Source organism: Aethalodelphis obliquidens, unplaced genomic scaffold, assembly GCF_003676395.1.
Source record: "Aethalodelphis obliquidens isolate GAN/ISIS:26980383/991018 unplaced genomic scaffold, ASM367639v1 scaffold10, whole genome shotgun sequence".
NCBI classification, from domain to species: Eukaryota; Metazoa; Chordata; class Mammalia; order Artiodactyla; family Delphinidae; genus Aethalodelphis; species Aethalodelphis obliquidens.
The window spans coordinates 33,320,297-33,340,651 of record NW_020837954.1 but is presented as its reverse complement, the minus strand read 5'-3'; the positions used below and the strand labels follow the sequence as shown (position 1 = coordinate 33,340,651).

The 20,355-nt window shown below is 41.0% G+C and overlaps 1 protein-coding gene across 1 annotated transcript in view; it reads left to right on the top strand.

The window, feature by feature from the left end:
* CCDC175 (coiled-coil domain containing 175) overlaps window positions 1–20,355 on the top strand; it is a 69,634-nt gene that overhangs the window by 3,551 nt on the left and 45,728 nt on the right. The window contains exons 3-6 of the mRNA XM_027110758.1: window positions 451–562; window positions 4,173–4,308; window positions 6,943–7,171; window positions 13,394–13,516. Of these exons, the coding sequence (XP_026966559.1) occupies window positions 451–562; window positions 4,173–4,308; window positions 6,943–7,171; window positions 13,394–13,516 (600 nt within the window). The remainder of the gene's footprint in view (window positions 1–450; window positions 563–4,172; window positions 4,309–6,942; window positions 7,172–13,393; window positions 13,517–20,355) is intronic.

Below are 20,355 nucleotides of genomic sequence, written 5' to 3'. Positions count from 1 at the left end.
TTTTTTTTTTTTTTTGCCTCTTCGCATGTGGGATCTTAGTTCCCTGACCGGGGATCAAACCCGCACCCCTGCAGTGGAAGCACAGTATCTTAACCACTGGATACCAGGGAAGTCCCAAGAAGCTTCCTTTCTCAATGTCACCCTTTTGTTGGAGTCTTTCCTTTTAAATTTATTGAAACTGCATACAAGGGACACACACACATAGCGAAAGATAATTTCTGAGTAGAAGAAAATCAGCAGAAATTAAAAGATAAATTAACAATGACACATTAAAAACTCATTGAAGAACAGTTATTTTTCCCACTTACTATTCCAAATAAAAATAATGGCAAAAGGTACTTACTGAAAAGCAAATTTTGATCTCTGAAAACATTTACAGGGCCTTGTTTAGGAAATCAATCTTATTATTTTAATGTCTTAACTTTTTAACTATGTAATTTACATTTTCAGGAAGAAATGAGAAAATCCACAATTGATCTTCTGGAAATTGAAAGCATGGAACTCAGCAGACTATATTTTCTACTGGAAACTCTTCCCGCTAGTGTTAGCAGAGAATTCGAAGGTACTGTGAGGTTATCAACTGTGGAAATTTAGTTTATCTTATAAGAAAATAGAGCCTAGTACTTGTAACAAGATGAGTTTAATAGTTGTTTCATATCAAAAAATAGCCAGAAAGAGTATACAACACAAATATAGTGAGATCCATAATAAGTTTCCCTTACTTTTTAAGTGGAAATAATATATATGACTTGAATTTATATAAGTATTGTAAATAGACTAAAGACAATATTGGTCCTTTTGTGACTGGCTTATTTCACCTGGCATGTCTTTGGGGTTAATCCATGTTGTAACATGTGCCAGAATTTCCTTTCCTTTTAAGGCTGAACAATATTGCATTGTATGTATATACCATGTTTTGTTTATCCATTCATCCATCAATGGACCCTTGCATTGTTTCCACCTTTTGGCTGTTGTAAATAATGCTGTTACAAGATAATAATAATAACAATGAAATAGTAAATAATAATGCTATTACAAACATGGGTGTGGAAATATCTATTCAAGGCTCTGCTTCCAATTCTTTTGGGTATAAATGCAGAAGGGAATTGCTGGATTGTATGGTAATATAGTAATTTTATGTTTAATTTTTTGAGAAGCTCCCATACTGTTTTCCACAGTGGCTTCACCATTTTACCGTCCCTTGCACAATGCACAAGCATTCCAATTTCTCTACATTCTTGCCAGTACTTGATATTTTCTGTTTTTGTTTTGTTTTAAATAACAGCCATCCTAATGGATAAGAATTGGTATCTCATTGTGGTTTGCACTTCCCTAATAGTTAGTGATGTTGAGCGTTTTTCATGTGCTTATTGGCCATTGGTATATCTTCTTTGGAGGAATGTCTGTTCAGACCATTTGCCCATCTTTTAATCAGGTTGTTTGTTTCATTGTGGGAATTCTTTATATATTCTGGATGTTAACCCCTTATCAGATATATGATTTGCAAGTATTTTTCCCATTCCATGGGTTACCTTATCACTCTTGTTAATAATGACTTCTGTTGCACAGGTTTTTAATTTTGACATAGTCCAGTTTATCTATATTTTCATTTGTTATCTGTGCTTTTTGTGTCATAGCGAAGAAATTATGGCTAAATCCAACATTATGAAGGTTTCCCCTATGTTTTCTTCTAAGAGTTTTATAGTTTTAGCTCTGACATTTAGGTCTTTGATCCATTTTGAGTTAAATTTTGTATTTGGTGTAAGGTCAGGCTCCAACTTTATTTTTCCAGCTGCCAGGAGTGTTGGCTGAGGCTCAGAGCTCAGTTCCTCTACAGGAATTGCCCTAGACAAAAGAGAAAAGCTTCACTTCAAGTTAGACTCCCTCCCCAGCTGCTGCTCACATTCAGTGATTGGTCACCAAGAGAGTACAAAGGTCTGCCTCCCTCGTTCCACGTGGAATAACTCTGAAGTGTCATCACAGCTCCAGCTCATCATCATTTAAACGCTCCACCCTTGCCCAACCCTTATGTCCTCAGAGGAGATGTTCCTCAGAGCTTTACACACAAATTTTAAGATTTGTTTCCCAGGGAGCCCAACCTAAAACAGTTGTCTAAATTTAAAAAAAAAAAAAAAAGATTTTTAAAGTAGATGTTCCCTTGCAGCTCCAAGTCTACGTTCATTGTCTGCTCTGTCATAAGGGAGCTGGGGCGCTGTAAATTTCCCCTCTTGCCAGCTGGCGCAATGTTAAGCTTTGTCAGTACAGAGCACTGAAGGGTTACTGGAGGAAAAAGGGGTTGTCTTCCTGTTCTAGTGTGCTCAGCTTGGCCGACTCTTGCAGTGCAGATAGCTTCTGCCAGTGGCGTGCAACAGTCCTTGGTGCCCAGAAGCTCCCTCCAGTATCCCCTGAGTGGCTTCATGGTAGATTGCTCCCTGTGAGGCAGGTACCCTGGCACCGTTTAGGTGGTTTTGCAGTGAGTTCTGAAGTACAGCAATTCCCTGTGGACCAGTCCCCCCAGTGCCCCCAGAAGCCATATTTCTAGTAAGTTCTGCCAGCGGAACATTTCACGAACTTCTTTGCCATCCAATGAGCCACAGACCTCTTCAATGAGGTCTAGATCTCAGGTCTGGAGGTGCTGCTTCCTACTGCCCCCGTAGGGCTGCTCCTTGTACCTAGTATTCCTAAAGTCTTCAGAGTTCTCTTTACTTTCTTAGTATTCGTTCCCTCATTACTCTACTTCTCTGCTACAGTTAATAATTCTTTATATTAAAATTTCCCTATTCAATATAAGATTTCTATCTCCCGATTAGACCCTGAGTGACATAGTTATAAAAGAATTTGCACAGTGTTAGTCTAGTTTGGCAGGGAAAATACAACAAACTCCTACATGCAGATAAAAAATAAGACTTAATCTGTGCTCAAGGCAGAATTAAGAATGTTTTTGTTTTATTTTCTTTGGTTGCCTTTTTTTTTTTTTACTGTCCAGACTGGGTTACTTTTATAAGCAGGAAAAATATTTTAGAAGGAAAAAGAAATACCATGCTAGCTTGTAAGGTCCTTGATACACACTGAATACTTAGCCAAGTAAATTTAATTGACCTTGTGTTTTAAAGCTTCTCAGCTTGAAGTATGGTCCTTGGGTCAGTAGCATCAGCATCACCTGGGAGCTTGTTACAAAATGCAGAATCTCTAGGTCCACCTCTGACCTACTACATCAAAATCTCTATTTCAACAATATCCCCAGGTGATACACATGCATATTCAAGACACAAAGTTTGAAAAGCCCTGCTACAGTGAGCAATTTAACTGTAGCCTCCAAAAAAAGGATCCAACTCTCTCAGGGGAGCTACCAGCCAGTTTCTAGGGAATTCGTTGCATAGAAATGGACGGCCCAGTATCCATTTCTAAACAGCAGTGTTCAAAAATTCATGCATTTTAACCATGTATCTATCAAGCGCTGAGGTAATCCTTTGAAGTCTTATGTGATTACACTGATTTGTTATTTATTAATGAGTAATTAGTTCTTTAACACACTGGGTTCCCTTGAAAGCACAGCCAGAAGCAATGGCTTTTGCACTATTATTTTATTAGGACATACAATCCAAAGAGGAGGAGGGTGGGATAAGGAACCAAAGCAGGGAGAATGGAGAGCTAATATGGCGTGCAGTATGATGTTGACTGCCGCTGACGGCAGGTAGTTGAGTATGAGAATACACCCTCAAAGTGTTACCTCTTCTCAGGAACACCTAAGCAGTGACTCCTGTCTGCGATTGGTCCAATGCTTGCCACACCTCCCAAACTTTCAGTTACACATGCATGGGGGGTGTGAGTGTCTAAAGAAGTCCCATGGTAGAGGTGACAAGGACGTCCTAGACAGGTAAGAAGTGGATAGGACAGGCAGGAATCAGGTGCTATCAGACTGTACCGCCTGAAATTGTGCAGAGCTCATAGAAAGCTGGTCACCGACCATAGCAGCAGCTGAAATAAGGGAAATAATTGATAGGTAAGATTGAGAGGGTCCAAAGGGATGATTAAGAGGTGTCTGATCCAAGAACATAATTAGAAGAATATTTCAAAGAAAAACATAATTTGTTTATTATTTGAAAAGTCAGTATCTACAATTGTGTAGTTTCTCAAATAACTGAATAACATTTCTTCCACTTACTTTTAAGAATGTGTCAGGGATGCCCGAAGATTAAATCTTGTTGAGATAAATCAATTACACATGAAAATTACGAAGATAAATGATGAAATAGAGTTTCTGAAGAAGAAAATACTTGATCTGAAAAAAATTAATAAAGCTCTGGGGTAGGTTTTTTCAGGGGTTTTTTTGTTGGGTTTTTTTTTTTTTTTAGTATTTGAGGGAGTCAGGGGCTGGGGCTAAAGTGGGAAATCTTTCCTAAGGGATTGTCCTCTGGTCCGAACTGGTGCAGGGCAAGTTGAGAGGTGGAGATCACTTATAGAAGATGACTGGGCTGATGAGGGGTGTGCGATGGCTGCAGAGAGCTGGGAAGAGAGCAGAAACTCTTCTACCACCACAGCCAGGAGACCTGTAAAATTTAAGAGGGAACTCAGCTTCCCAGCAGCAACTACTCTGTCAATCACACAGTGCCTCGCCCCCCACCTCCAAAGGTAGAAACAGTGGTTTTCATTTCATTTTTAGTAAAATTAAGTTTACAAACCTCAACCACCAAAGCAAGAAATTTTTCTGGGTATTGTGTTGCAAATATAATATCAAACCTGATATATTGTAGCTAGCTTAGTTCCTTAAAGACATTCAGTTATAATCTACTGGAGGGTTGAAAATGGGATTGGCCCTAGATTTTATCTTCAATTAAATGAGAGCTGACACCTGTTAGTTTCTTTTCTTTATTCCTCAGCTGTGTTGTTAGCACTTCCCCCTCTGTGGAAGAAGTGCTTTTCTCCATCTATAAAATGGAGATTACAAATCTTGTCTTAGCCCACGGAAGAAGAGATACTCTGAAAGAAAAAAAACAATAAAACCCTGAAGAATAACTCAGTACTACAAGTAAATTCTCAAAAGTAATGTATAAATGTCGGACTTTCAGTTTGTTGGAGTAAGAAATACTCAAAGAGCCCTCATCATAGTGAAAAAATCTTCTTGGGAAGCTAAAAGAATCAGAAGGTTGCTTGGTGCACAAGGTATCAAAGCATCAGGAGTTAGGTGGGGACCTCAAGGCCCAGGGACAGGTTCCCAAAGTAGGTCCTCAGAACACCTATTCTGGGAGATGCTCCATGAAAAAGAAAGTTCATGACCACGTAAGTTTGAGAAAGACTGCGTACTCTAACTCCTCTTAGGGATTCACGTGCAGATTTGTGCATGGTGCATGCTAGCCACGATCACAACTAGACTATCAATTTCTAAACTAATAACAAGGAAGATAACATCCAGGCTGGAATACTCATATCAACTGACCAGCACCATCACACCCCTGTAGACCAGTGATTCTTAAACTTGAGTGTACATCAGAATCACCTGGAACTCTTGTTAAATTACTGGGACCTCCACCCCAGATTTCTGATTTAGTAGGTCTGGGAAATGGGGGTAAGAATTTGAATTTCTAACAAGTTCCTAGATGCTGCTGTTGCTGCTGGTCCTGACCACACTTGGAGAATCACTGCTCTAGAGAAATCTTTATGGAAAGTCAAATTACAAATGAACATAATGTGGGTTGCCTGATGAGCTAGCATCATCAAGCTACAATCACTTATTGCATCCATTTTTCAAGAAAGATGTATATCAAGGTGCCCACACTCTCTGACAAGTGATCCTCTCCTGGACACTCTTCAAAAACTGGACACAGTCCTTAGAAACTGGGGATGGGGATTTCCTTGGGTCCTACATTCCGTTTCTGAGAGCTTTCCCAACCCAGCACAATACACCTAGTCAGGTGTATTGATTTGACTTGTTTTGTTTTGCTTTGCTTCGTTAAGGCCACTCAATCCTTAGTTTGCTTCATTCTTAGAAGCCTTCCTCTACTAAACCTACAAGGCACCCATTATCTGGCCCCATGTAGCCTGAGCTTCTCTTAATTGCCTTTCTGTGGTAGAGTTGACTTCTGGAAAATAAACTTACCAACAACCTGTTTCCACTTTCCTGAGCCTTTCACACAGTCCGCCTGAACTAGAGTGTTAGCCTTGGAGATTAGAAAAAGAAAAAAGTCATTACATTGCAGGAGCTTTGAAAAAAGGAAAATAGAGAAATGTCACCAATTGTCCTTCCTCCAAATCTTTTATTGTTAGCCCTGGGGTAGATGTTTCTCACAGTCTTAAGGTGGGTGTGGCCAGCAATGGATATGTGAGGTTAATGTCTCCTCTTGAACTCAGATTTGGCTACAGCTGTGAGAAGATAAGTGGGTTCAAATTAGATTTCAAACACCCTCTGAGCAGTGAAGACAGACTCAGATCCCTCCTCGCCAACTCCTTTCCATCAGAGGAGGGTTAGCTTTCTTCTCCTGGGCCTTCTCTGCAGGGCAATGGCATCAGAAGGTGGCTAGAAGAGTGGTGGGATGTTTAGCTTTCCTTGGCTTAAACTGCATATCTCAGGATGCTAAGGTAGCTATGGCAATGCTACGTATCAAACCATTTGTCCGGCCAGATTCCATTCACCTGTTCAAAACTGGTTTTGAATCATTGTATGTTTTAAACTAAAATATCCCATAGTTACTACCTGGTGTGTGAGAATGGGTGTGGTGAGGCAGGACCACAAGACACTTTTGCAGTGATAAAGAGTTACAAGGTTGACACTTGTGTTTCCTTCTGTCCTTCATCGCAACCAACTTTAGACAATCACAAATTCAACTCTAAAATAAGTATTCGTTAAATTTCCCTCTTTATGGTGGTTCATCTCATCAAGCCGACTTTAAATTTCTTCCTGGAAAGCCATCCTTTTCATGCCAAGAACGATTCTTTTTCTCCTAGTGAACAGCAAGAGGAACTAGCGAGGCGTTATGAAAATTTTGTCCTGTCACTCAACCATGCGATGAAAGAAAAAGCCACTATCACTGTTTACATCAATGAGATTTATACCAAAGTTAACTCAGAGAAGAAAGAACTAGAATTGCAAAAACGATATATTCAAGAAGTAGAGGAGCAAATGGAAAGAGAAAAAGCAGAATATTTGGAAAAAAAACAAAAATTGAGTCAAGAGGTAAGTGGCATAATTTATTTTTTAAAAAAATACAGAATTGAGGGCAGGAAATGAGAAATAACTTATTTGTCCTTGAAGCTAGCAAGCATTCCCGTGGTATCTTCTGCAGGAATAGAGCAGAGGCTCAAGGACACTGGAGCCCGTGGGGAAGATGTTTGATTGTGTAGCGGCATCTGAGTTCATGGGAAAGAATATGAATGACAGGAGTGGTAACACTGGGGTGGCCCCTTGCTTATATGCAGCACCGTAGGTACTAGGAATTTGCTTCTGTGTCACTTGGTTGTCTCTGCAGACAGGATGAGCCAGTTCAGCTCTGCCGGAACTGATGCCAAAACCCGAACTCTGTGCACCGTCACCACATTGAGTCTCAGAGTTTTGGGTGAAGTAGAAAAGAATAGCTTTATTGCTTTGCCGAGAAAGGGGGGCCACAGCGGGTTAATGCTCTCAAAACTGTGTGTCCCCAGCCTGGGTGGGTGGGTGGGTTGTGAGGGGAAGGGTTGCTGATAAGGATCAGGGTGCGTGTGGGGCCTGCATCCCTTCAACCCAGAGATCATCTGGAGTCTGGTGGTCTGGTGATGGCTTCTGCGGTTCTCAAGGTTATCGAACTGTGACCTTCTCTCTGGAATGAAGAGCGCTTCGACAGGTAGTTAGCATCTTCCGTTTGGTGTGGGTTTTAATGCTGTAGAAGAGCTCAGAGATATTGTTATGTGTGTCCCTTGGGGAGGAACCAGGACCCTGCCCCTAGGCTACACTATTGTTTCCTCACTGCTCCTCCCTTGTCTCTGGATCCCCTCCCTTCCCTGATTAGCAACTGTTTAAACCTGCTCTTTGGAACTCAGGGAAGGTCATGGAGGCTGACTGAAGTGTATTTCCTACAAACAAGAAACAGGGGACAGGGAAAGACTTTTGTGCCCGGGAGCCCCAGAGTGTACTGCTTGGTTTCAGAACTTGTGCCTCTTACTGAATGAATCCAAGAGGAGAGGCCTGCAGAGGGTCTAGGCAGAGCCAAGGGCCCTGTCGACTGAAAAAAAAAAAAAAGTGCAACCTAGAAGTTGTGAATTATGTTGTATTTTAGGACCTTACTGAGGACTGTAGCCTGGGAAGGCAGCCTCTCAGATAGTTCTGAGGAATTGTTCCAAAGAGGTAATGGAGGAGCCAGGATATGTAGAAGTTTTTGCCGGGGGAAAAAACAGATAGTCCAACATCAAAAGATTATTGCTAATCACAAAAAGACAGGCATCTCAAGGTAATGATTTTAGTGCTTTTCTCTGTATGGGAAGATGCAAGAGTCTGGACTCATTGAAATCATTCCTTTGATACCATCTTAACTACCTAGGGTCAGTATCCTGTTTTTCTCCATCCTGAAGCCCCTCAGGGCACACCATCAGGCTGAGGCTGCGCAGTGGCTGATGGCTTGATGGTGAGTAACATTCGTTGTTTACTGAAATGGCAGGCCACATTTTTTTGTCCACAGCCCCAACAGAGAAGGGTATTTTGAGACCAGCAATTTTGTGAGGGTCAGTGGAGATAGCTACTGCATCCTGAATTCTAAATAATTCACCCTCAGAATGGCTTCTGATTGATTCCTCTTTGTTCTGCTTCCGGTTGCCCCAGGGGAAGCAGGGCTATCTCTGTGCTAGGTGTTCCTAGCAGCAGCCTTCTTTTCCTCCATGCAGTGAGGGCCTAGCCCAGGATGGAAATTGCTGTTGAGCTCCTGGTGCTGCCCTCTGCATCATGGGAACTGGCATAACTATAATGCAGGAAATTGGACCTGGGCTTGCAACCCTGCCATATTAAATATGCATAAAGATATATATATATATGTATAAAGAAAGAAAGAAAAGAACATTTATTAAATTGCACTTCTTGAGTCTTAATTAAAATTTAGTAGAATACAATCTGGCAGTGATCAACATTTTGATGCAAGAGAGAGAAATATCACTCCCTGGGAAGTGCAGGCCCCTGGGACAGACTGCCAAGTGAGGGTGCTTGGCTTCGCAAAGAAAAGAATTCAAGAGTGAGACAAAGTAAAGGGAAAGCAAGTTTATTTAGCGAGATACACATTCCTTAGGCAGAATGCCGACCTGTCTCAGAAAGCGAGAGTGGCCTCAGGGTGTGCGGGTGGTTAGTTTTTATGGGCTGAGTAATTTTATACGATCACAAGTGGGAGGAATATTCTATTGCAATATTTTGGGGAAGGGGGTGAGGATTTCCAGGAATTGGGCCACTTCCCTCTTTCTGGCCTTTTATGGTCAGCCTGGGAACTGTCACGGTGCCTGTGGGTATGTCATTTAGCATATGCTAATGTATTACAATGAGTGTATAATGAGGCTTAAGGTCTACTGGAAGTCTTCCACCATCCTGGGCCTATTGATTCTAACAAGTTTTTTTTTTTTTTTTTTTTTTTTTTGGCTGCACTGGGTCTTCGTTGCTACGCTCGGGGCTTTCTCTAGTTGTGGTGAGCAGGGGCTACTCTTCATTGCAGTGTGTGTGCTTCTCATTGCCGTGGTTTCTCTTGTTGTGGAGCACGGGCTCTAAGCGCTCGGGTTTCAGTAGTTGTGGCATGTGGGCTCAGTAGTTCTGGTGCACGGATTTAGTTGCTCCGCGGCATGTGGGATCTTCCCGGACCAGGGCTCGAACCGGTGTCCTCTGCGTTGGCAGGGGAAGCCCCTAACCAGTTTTTAGAGTATCCTGTTTTTCTCCAACAGCTTTGTCCCCTTCCTCATTCTTTTAATGGTTTTGCCCTGCCCTCTCCCTTTGTCTCAATTTGGTTCTTGGGATGATTGGTTTCATGATAAGACTATTCATAAGTTCCAGTCAGGTCTGAGAGTCTCTATCCTTTAAAGTGCCCCTGGCTTCAGAAACAGTTTTACACTAAAACCATGGATTATTTTTCTTAAGTATAGACAGTTCAGCCCTAGTCATCCTCAGAACAGGCACTTTGTGAAGCCGCTGGCAAAGAGTCCCTTGGGCAGTCTGCAGCCACTAAACAGAATTTGTAAAAGTTGAGTTCCCTGGACCTTTTCCGGGGATGAAGGCAGCTGTTAGCCTGCATTGCAGTAGTGGAGTCAACTGAAATTCCTGACTCTTATCATTGGACTAGACCTTGCTTGGATTTTTTGTTATTGCAATGAAATAGAGTCAGGACAACAAGGACCTAAAGGGGTTTTCCTGTTTTCATTCTCTACCCACAACAATGATGAGAGGACTTCATTTCACCCACTGTTTCCAGCCCTCTGCTGGACTTTCTCTATGAGCAGTCTGGAAGCCCCACACTGGAGGGGTTCACTGAAGTTATAGGGGCAGAAAGTGGGATGTGTCTGCATGGACACAGGGGAGGGACGATGTGCAGGGCAGTATAGGTTAGGAGTGGGGAGAGCCTTGTCCCTTTTCTTTACTTCCCCAGGGGCTGAAACAATGGTCAGTAGTGGCATGGGATCTGAGCTTTGCCCACCAAAAGGAAGGCTCCACCAGGCAGGGATTTTGTCTGGCTTTTTTCATTGCTAAATTCTAGCATCAGGATCAGTGCCTCTCGCATGTTGTAGGCACTCTATAATATCACTGTATTGAATGATTGAGTTTCTAACTTCATTTTAAGCTCTAAAGGGAAGTTTCTACCCTCCCCAGCCCCTTCCTATTCTTTAATATAAATGTTAAAAGGAAGGAAGCCCAGAGGGGCTTCAAATTGAGAATTTGAGAACATGATAGGTTCTCCTTCCTTTTGTGAATAGTGTTTCTCAGGGATCCACAAACTTTTTCTGAAAGGGGCCAGAGAGTAATAGGGCTTTGTGGACCATATACAGTCTCTGTCACAACTACTCAACTCTGCCGTTTTAGCACAGAGAAGCCAAGAGCACTACCTAAATAAATGAATGTGGCTTCACAAAAACAGGTGGAGGCTGGATTTGGCCTACAGGTAGTAGTTTGCCTACCCCTGGTCTATCTCCCTGAAAAAGGGTTAGGATACTTTCAGATGCAAATAGCAGAAGCCCTGACTCAAACTGACTTAAATAGTAAGGACGTTTATTATCTTACACAGTAGGAATTCCCAAGGTTGGGCAGACTGCAGGACTAGCTAATTCAGTAGCTCATCCCTCCTCCATCTTTCATCTTAAGGCTGGTTTCCCTCTTCATCACAAGACGGCTGCCAGTGACAACTGGACTATGTTTCCTTTCTCAAGTAGAAAGAAGAAAATCTTTCCCAACCAAGGACATAAGTTTCTTGCTATGTCTGATCCGGCCAGGTTAAGACAGTGCCCACCCCAGAACAATAGTGGATCCTAAGGGAAAACGTGTACTAGTGGGCTAGACCAACTGGGAGTGGATATTAAGGACTCAACCACTAATGCTCACTAAATGCACATCATATGCCATAGTAACAGCCTGTTAATTCCCTTTGTTTCCAATGAGAAAGGAAAAGCTGTTTACAGCTGTCAGAGTCTTCAAACCGTAAGTTCTCTTCTAACACAAAAGAGTTTTTGCTAATATTACTTCTATAATTGCAAGACCCAAGACCTTGGGAGAAGGCTTAGGCCAAAGTATGAGCACAGAATTTCAATTTTCAACAAAATTTATTATCACCAAGTTTCATTTTAATGCACCTGTGCCCTAGTGCAGAGATAACTGATAATGATCACATTCATTCAGAGTAACCACTTTGGGTGAATTGGCTGGTGGCTTTGATGGAAAGACACACAAACATGTTTTCATAACTCTTTAATACAGAGTTAAATATACTTTCTCTGGCCTTACTATTCAGTTACCTTTTTCTTCATAATTCATTTTGCCAGACAAATCCATGATGTGTCTGATTTTGATAAGGTGACTCATTTCAATAGGATCTGACAGGTAATCACAATATGTTTAATCATAGGAAAACTGTTATTTATCCTGTTAGTGAAAATAATCAATAATCAATCTGTAACAAGAATAGAAGAGTTTTTTATTTGAGCCAAACTAAGGACTAGCTCAGAAGCCATCTTCCCAGATTACTCTGAGAAGCTGCTCCAGAGAAGCATGGTTTTCAGTATAGTTTTTTTTTTTTTTTGCGGTACACGGGCCTCTCACTGTTGTGGCCTCTCCCGTTGCAGAGCACAGGCTCTGGACACAAAGGCTCAGCGGCCATGGCTCACGGGCCTAGTCGCTCCGCGTTCCTATGTCTCAATATGTGAAAATTTCTTTTATCAATCCCCAACAGATCAGCGACCCCCTCAATGGGTCCTTTGCCCAGTGTTGCAAATGCCAATCAAACGAGACCGGGTTCAAGATCAGAAACTCGAGTCATTGATCAAGGAGTGGAGAAGGGAGAGCTTGTGCTCTAAAAGCACCATCTCCCTGAAGGGAAGGGAATAAGGGAATTTTAAGGATTAGGAGGCGGTGGTCATCAGGGCTCTAGGAAGGGGGCAGAGATTTACAGAGGCAGCCAGAGCAGCTAGGGCATGCACAGTCTTCCATGCTTCCTCGCACAGGGCATGAATTGTGCCTAGCAGAGTATAAATGCCCCCTTTGGGCAGAGATCTTAACATGGTAATGAAGCAAAGGTAACTTTCTGACACCTCTAGGCCTCATCTGCCCAGGCAGAGCACTCCTGTGGTCAAGTCACAGTCAGTTCAGGGCATTTGGCCACTGAATATCTCTTAAGACACAGCTGCAAAACATTTCTACCAAATACTGGGCGCTTTTGAAACAAGCCCAGGTAAATGGAGATAAGGATCCTTTAGCTCTCAGGGGCTGGTATGGATGACAAAATGGTAAGTTGTTTAGGATTGTGAGCTGCCCTATCTTCAGTGATTTTGTTTTTGGTCTGTTTTACTTCTCATGAAATAACGTGAATTTAGATTTCCAAACAATTCTTAATTCCTTCCTTTGACTCTTCTGATGTGCTTAGCGCACAGTAAATCTGGTAACAATTGCTATGATGTTTTACTAGTAAATTTTACAATGGCAGTTGCCTTTATAATTTGCTGTTAATGATCATTGTTTCATTGTTCCTCTAAATTTACTAGTTCAACATTTTATAATTACAGTTTGATCCTTGTGATTTATTATTTTTCCTCTGATGCTTCAAACTAAGCAAACCTGTTTTTTTAAATTTGATAATGTACTTAGATTGAATATGGTATACTTAAATATGAATTAGGTTGACAAAATTTAAAAAAAGATTTCCTAAACTGTGTTGTCCTCTTAAGCTTTTTGATTTGTTTATTATGTTTGTCACTACAGATTGATGAATATAAAAAACTCTGTGAACTAAAGAGAAAGGAGACTTACAAAAAGAAGAAAGAATTGGATACATTAAGGCTTAAAATGACAAAAATGAGAGAAACCCTTGCTGCCAGAAGAGTGGTAAGAAAGAATAAACTATGTTTCTTCAAGCCCGACCCCAAGCACCTCAATATACACTGCCTTGAATACAACTAATAGCAGGTGGTTTAAAAAAGGAGCTGATATTAATTAATCTTCATGCCATTCGGGGGAGAATGTTTTCGGCATGTTAATCTTTTCTGACATTTAAAGTGTTATAGGGCAATTGTGTTTTCTTCTTTAGGAATATGATGGAAAGAAGGAAGTTTGGAATGCTTAGGTACACATTGCATTTGATGGGCCAAAATACTGTAAAAATGTTTTTTAAAAAATACATACAGAACCGACCAAATGGATATAGAATCATATGTAATGTTTGTGTGAGATTGCTTTATTTTACATAACAAAGTGAATAAACATGGGCAGATTCCTTAATTCTGAATGTGTGATAATAAAACAGAATTTAGGCTCTCCATTTATATTGAGTACACTAATATGGAAAGGAGACTATTTGTCTCTTTGAGTTAGAAAATACTTCAGAGCTCTGTACTTCTATTTTTCTTTTGTTATTGTTGTTGCTAATTTTTATTTTATTTTTTTTTCTTTTTCTCCCTCCCTCCCACCCTCCCTATCGCACCCCTCCAGGCAGTCACAAAGCACCGAGCTGATCTCCCTGTGCTATGCGGCTGCTTCCCACTAGCTATCTACCTTACGTTTGGTAGTGTATATATGTCCATGCCTCTCTCTCGCTTTGTCACAGTTTACCCTTCCCCCTCCCCATAGCCTCAAGTCCATTCTCTAGTAAGTCTGTGTCTTTATTCCTGTTTCACCCCTAGGTTTTTCATGACATTTTTTTTTCTTAAATTCCATATATATGTGTTAGCATACAGTATTTGTCTCTCTCTTTCTGACTTACTTCACTCTGTATGACAGACTCTAGGTCTATCCACCTCATTACAAATAGCTCAATTTCGTTTTGTTTTATGGCTGAGTAATATTCCATTGTATATATGTGCCACATCTTCTTTATTCATTCCTATGATGATGGACACTTAGGTTGTTTCCATCTCCGGGCTATTGTAAATAGTGCTGCAATGAACATTTTGGTACATGACTCTTTTTGAATTATGGTTTTCTCAGGGTATATGCCCAGTAGTGGGATTGCTGGGTCATATGGTAGTTCTATTTGTAGTTTTTTAAGGAACCTCCATACTGTTCTCCACAGTGGCTGTATCAATTTACATTCCCACCAACAGTGTAAGAGGGTTCCCTTTTCTCCACACCCTCTCCAGCATTTATTGTTTCTAGATTTTTTGATGATGGCCATTCTGACTGGTGTGAGATGATATCTCATTGTAGTTTTGATTTGCATTTCTCTAATGATTAGTGATGTTGAGCATTCTTTCATGTATTTGTTGGCAGTCTGTATATCTTCTTTGGAGAAATGTCTACTTAGGTCTTCTGCCCATTTTTGGATTGGGTCGTTTGTTTTTTTGTTATTAAGCTGCATGAGCTGCTTATAAATTTTGGAGATTAATCCTTTGTCAGTTGCTTCATTTACAAATATTTTCTCCCATTCTGAGGGTTGTCTTTTGATCTTGTTTATGGTTTCCTTTGCTGCGCAAAAGCTTTTAACTTTCATGAGGTCCCATTTGTTTATGTTTGTTTTTATTTCCATTTCTCTAGGAGGTGGGTCAAAAAGGACCTTTCTGTGATTTATGTCATAGAGTGTCCTGCCTGCCTATGTTTTCCTCTAAGAGTTTGATAGTTTCTGGCCTTACATTTAGGTCTTTAATCCATTTTGAGCTTATTTTTGTGTATGGTGTTAGGGAGTGATCTAATCTCATACTTTTACATGTAGCTGTCCAGTTTTCCCAGCACCACTTATTGAAGAGGCTGTCCTTTCTCCACTGTACATTCCTGCCTCCTTTATCAAAGATAAGGTGACCATATATGCGTGGGTTTATCTCTGGGCTTTCTATCCTGTTCCATTGATCTATATTTCTGTTTTTGTGCCAGTACCATACTGTCTTCATTACTGTAGCTTTGTAGTATAGTCTGAAGTCAGGAAGCCTGATTCCTCCAGCTCCGTTTTTCATTCTCAAGATAGCTTTGGCTATTCGGGGTCTTTTGTGTTTCCATAAAAATTGTGAAATTTTTTGTTCTAGTTCTGTGAAAAATGCCAGTGGTAGTTTGATAGGGATTGCATTGAATCTATAGATTGCTTTGGGTAGTAGAATCATTTTCACAATGCTGATTCTCCCAATCCAAGAACATGGTATATCTCTCCATCTATGTATCATCTTTAATTTCTTTCATCAGTGTTTTATAATTTTCTGCATACAGGTCTTTTGTCTCCTTAGGTAGGTTTATTCCTAGATATTTTATTCTTTTTGTTGCAATGGTTAATGGGAATGTTTTCTTGATTTCACTTTCAGATTTTTCATCCTTAGTGTATAGGAATGCCGGAGATTTCTGTGCATTAATTTTGTATCCTGCTACTTTACCAAATTCATTGATTAGCTCTAGTAGTTTTCTGGTAGCATCTTTAGGATTCTCTATGTATAGTATCATGTCATCCGCAAATAGTGACAGCTTTACTTCTTCTTTTCCGATTTGGATTCCTTTTATTTCCTTTTCTTCTCTGATTGCTGTGGCTAAAACTTCCAGAACTATGTTGAATAAGAGTGGTGAGAGTGGGCAACCTTGTCTTGTTCCTGATCTTAGTGGAAATGCTTTCAGTTTTTCACCATTGAGGATGATGTTGGCTGTGGGTTTGTCATATATGGCCTTTGTTATGTTGAGGAAAGTTCCCTCTATGCCTACTTTCTGCAGGGTTTTTATCATAAATGGGTGTTGAATTTTGTCAGAAGCTTTTTCTGCATCTATTGAGATGATCATATGGTTTTTCTCCTTCAGTTTGTTAATATGGTGTATCACGTTGATTGATTTACGTATATTGAAGAATCCTTGCATTCCTGGAATAAACCCCACTTGATCATGGTGTATGATCCTTTTAATGTGCTGTTGGATTCTGTTTGCTAGTATTTCGTTGAGGATTTTTGCATCTGTATTCATCAGTGATATTGGCCTGTAGTTTTCTTTCTTTGTGACATCCTTGTCTGGTTTTGGTATCAGGGTGATGGTGGCCTCGCAGAATGAGTTGGGGAGTGTTCCTCCCTCTGCTATATTTTGGAAGAGTTTGGGAAGGATAGGTGATAGCTCTTCTGTAAATGTTTGATAGAATTCGCCTGTGAAGCCATCTGGTCTGGGCTTTTGCTTGTTGGAAGATTTTTAATCACAGTTTCAATTTCAGTGCTTGTGATTGGTCTGTTCATATTTTCTATTTCTTCCTGATTCAGTCTTGGCAGGTTGTGCCTTTCTAAGAATTTGTCCATTTCTTCCAGGTTGTCCATTTTATTGGCATAGAGTTGCTTGTAGTAATCTCTCATGATCTTTTGTATTTCTGCAGTGTCAGTTGTTACTTCTCCTTTTTCATTTCTAATTCTATTGATTTGAGTCTTCTCCCTTTTTTTCTTGATGAGTCTGGCTAATGGTTTATCAATTTTGTTTATCCTTTCAAAGAACCAGCTTTTAGTTTTATTGATCTTTGCTATCGTTTCCTTCATTTCTTTTTCATTTATTTCTGATCTGATTTTTATGATTTCTTTCCTTTTGCTAACTTTGGGGTTTTTTGGTTCTTCTTTCTCTAATTGCTTTAGGTGCAAAGTTAGGTTGTTTATTCGAGATGTTTCCTGTTTCTTAAGGTAGGATTGTATTGCTATAAACTTCCCTCTTAGAACTGCTTTTGCTGCATCCCATTTATTTTGAGTTGTCATGTCTCCATTGTCATTTGTCTCTAGGTATTTTTTGATTTTCTCTTTGATTTCTTCAGTGATCACTTCATTATTAAGTAGTGTATTGTTTAGCCTCCATGTGTTTGTATTTTTTACAGATCTTTTCCTGTAATTGACATCTAGTCTCATAGCGTTGTGGTTGGAAAAGATACTTGATACAATTTCAATTTTCTTAAATATACCAAGGCTTGGTTTGTGACCCAAGGTATGATCTCTCGTGGAGAATGTTCCATTAGCACTTGAGAAAAATGTGCATTCTGTTGTTTTTGGATGGAATGTCCTATAAATATCAATTAAGTCCATCTTGTTTAATGTATCATTTAAAGCTTGTGTTTCCTTATTTATTTTCATTTTGGATGATCTGTCCGTTGGTGAAAGTGGGGTATTAAAGTCCCCTACTATGAATGTGTTACTGTCGATTTCCCCTTTTATGGCTGTTAGTATTTGCCTTATGTATTGAGGTCCTCCTATGTTGGGTGCATAAATATTTACAATTGTTATATCTTCTTCTTGGATCGATCCCTTGATCATTATGTAGTGTCCTTCTTTGTCTCTTCTAATAGTCTTTATTTTAAAGTCTATTTTGTCTGATATGAGAATTGCTACTCCAGCTTTCTTTTGGTTTCCATTTGCATGAAATACCTTTTTCTATCCCCTTACTTTCAGTCTGTATGTGTCTCTAGGTCTGAAGTGGGTCTCTTGTAGACAGCAACTATATGTGTCTTGTTTTTGTATCCATTCAGCCAATCTGTGTCTTTTGGTGGGAGCATTTAGTCCATTTTCATTTAAGGTAATTATCAATATATATGTGTCCATTCCCATTTTCTTAATTGTTTTGGGTTCGTTATTGTAGGTCTTTTCCTTCTCTTGTGTTTCTTGCCTAGAGAAGTTTCTTTAGCAGTTGTTGTAGAGCTGGTTTGGTTGTGCTGAACTCTCTCAGCTTTTGCTTGTCTGTAAAGGTTTTAATTTCTCCATCAAATCTGAATGAGATCCTTGCTTGGTAGAGTAATCTTGGTTGCAGGTTTTTCTCCTTCAACACTTTCAATATGTCCTGCCACTCCCTTCTGGCTTGCAGAGTTTCTGCTGAAAGATCAGCTGTTAACCTTATGGGGATTCCCTTGTGTGTTATTTGTTGTTTTTCCCTTGCTGCTTTTAATATGCTTTCTTTGTATTTAGTTTTTGACAGTTTGATTAATATGTGTCTTGGCGTATTTCTCCTTGGATTTATCCTGTATGGGACTCTCTGTGCTTCCTGGACTTGATTAACTATTTCCTTTCCCATATTAGGGAAGTTTTCAACTATAATCTCTTCAAATATTTTCTCAGTCCCTTTCTTTTTCTCTTCTTCTTCTGGAACCCCTATAATTTGAATGTTGGTGCGTTTAATGTTGTTCCAGAGGTCTCTGAGACTGTCCTCAGTTCTTTTCATTCTTTTTTCTTTATTCTGCTCTGCAGTAGTTATTTCCCCTATTTTATCTTCCAGGTCACTTATCCGTTCTTCTGCCTCAGTTATTCTGCTATTGATCCCATCTAGAGTATTTTTCATTTCATTTATTGTGTTGTTCATCATTGTTTGTTTCATCTTTAGTTCTTCTAGGTCCTTGTTAAATGTTTCTTGCATTTTGTCTATTCTGTTTCCAAGATTTTGGATCATCTTTACTATCATTATTCTGAATTCTTTTTCAGGTAGACTGCCTATTTCCTCTTCATTTGTTAGGTCTCGTGGGTTTTTATCTTGCTCCTTCATCTGCTGTGTGTTTTTCTGTCTTTTCATTTTGCTTATCTTACTGTGTTTGGGGTCTCCTTTTTGCAGGCTGAAGGTTCGTAGTTCCTGTTGTTTTTAGTGTCTGTCCCCAGTGGCTAAGGTTGGTTCAGTGGGTTGTGTAGGCTTCCTGGTGGAGGGTACTAGTGCCTGTGTTTTGGTGGATGAGGCTGGATCTTGTCTTTCTGGTGGGCAGGTCCACGTCTGGTGGTGTGTTTTGGGGTGTCTGTAGACTTATTATTATTTTGGGCAGCCTCCCTGCTAATGGGTGGGGTTGTGTTCCTGCCTTGCTAGTTGTTTGGCATAGGATGTCCAGCACTGTAGCTTGCTGGTCGTTGAGTGAAGCTGGGTGCTGGTGTTGAGATGGAGATCTCTGGGAGATTTTAGCCGTTTGCTATTATGTGGAGCTGGGAGGTCTCTTGTGGACCAGTGTCCTGAAGTTGGCTCTCCCACCTCAGAGGCACAGCACTGAGTCCTGGCTGCAGCACCAAGAGCCTTTCATCCACACGGCTCCTTAATTTGGGATGATTCGTTGTCTATTCATGTATTCCACAGATGCAGGGTACATCAAGTTGATTGTGGAGCTTTAATCCGCTGCTTCTGAGGCTGCCGGGAGAGATTTCCCTTTCTCTTCTTTGTTCTCACAGCTTCCAGGGGCTTAGCTTTGGATTTGGCCCTGCCTGTGCGTGTAGGTCGCCGGAGGGCGTCTGTTCTTTGCTCAGACAGGACGGGGTTAAAGGAGCCGCTGATTCGGAGGCTCTGGCTCACTCAGGCCGGGGGGGTAGGGAGGGTCACGGAGTGCAGGACGTTGCACCAGCCTGAGGCGCGCCGTGCGTTCTCCCCGGGGGAGTTGTCCCTGGATCCCGGGACCCTGGCAGTGGCGGGCTGCACAGGCTCCCCGGAAGGGGGGTGTGGATAGTGACCTGTGTTCGCACACAGGCTTCTTGCTGGCGGCAGCAGCGGCCTTAGCGTCTCATGTCTGTCTCTGGGGTCCGCACTTTTAGCCGCGGCTCCCGCCCGTCTCTGGAGCTCCTTTAAGCAGCGTTCTTAATCCCCTCTCCTCGTGCACCAGGAAATAAAGAGGGAAGAAAAAGTCTCTTGCCTCTTCGGCAGGTCCAGACTTTTCCCCGGACTCCCTCCCGGCTAGCCGCACGGTGCACTCACGCCCTGCAGGCTATGTTCACGCTGCCAACCCCAGTCCTCTCCCTACGCTCCGACTGAAGCCCGAGCCTCAGCTGCCAGCCCCGCCCGCCCCGGCGGGT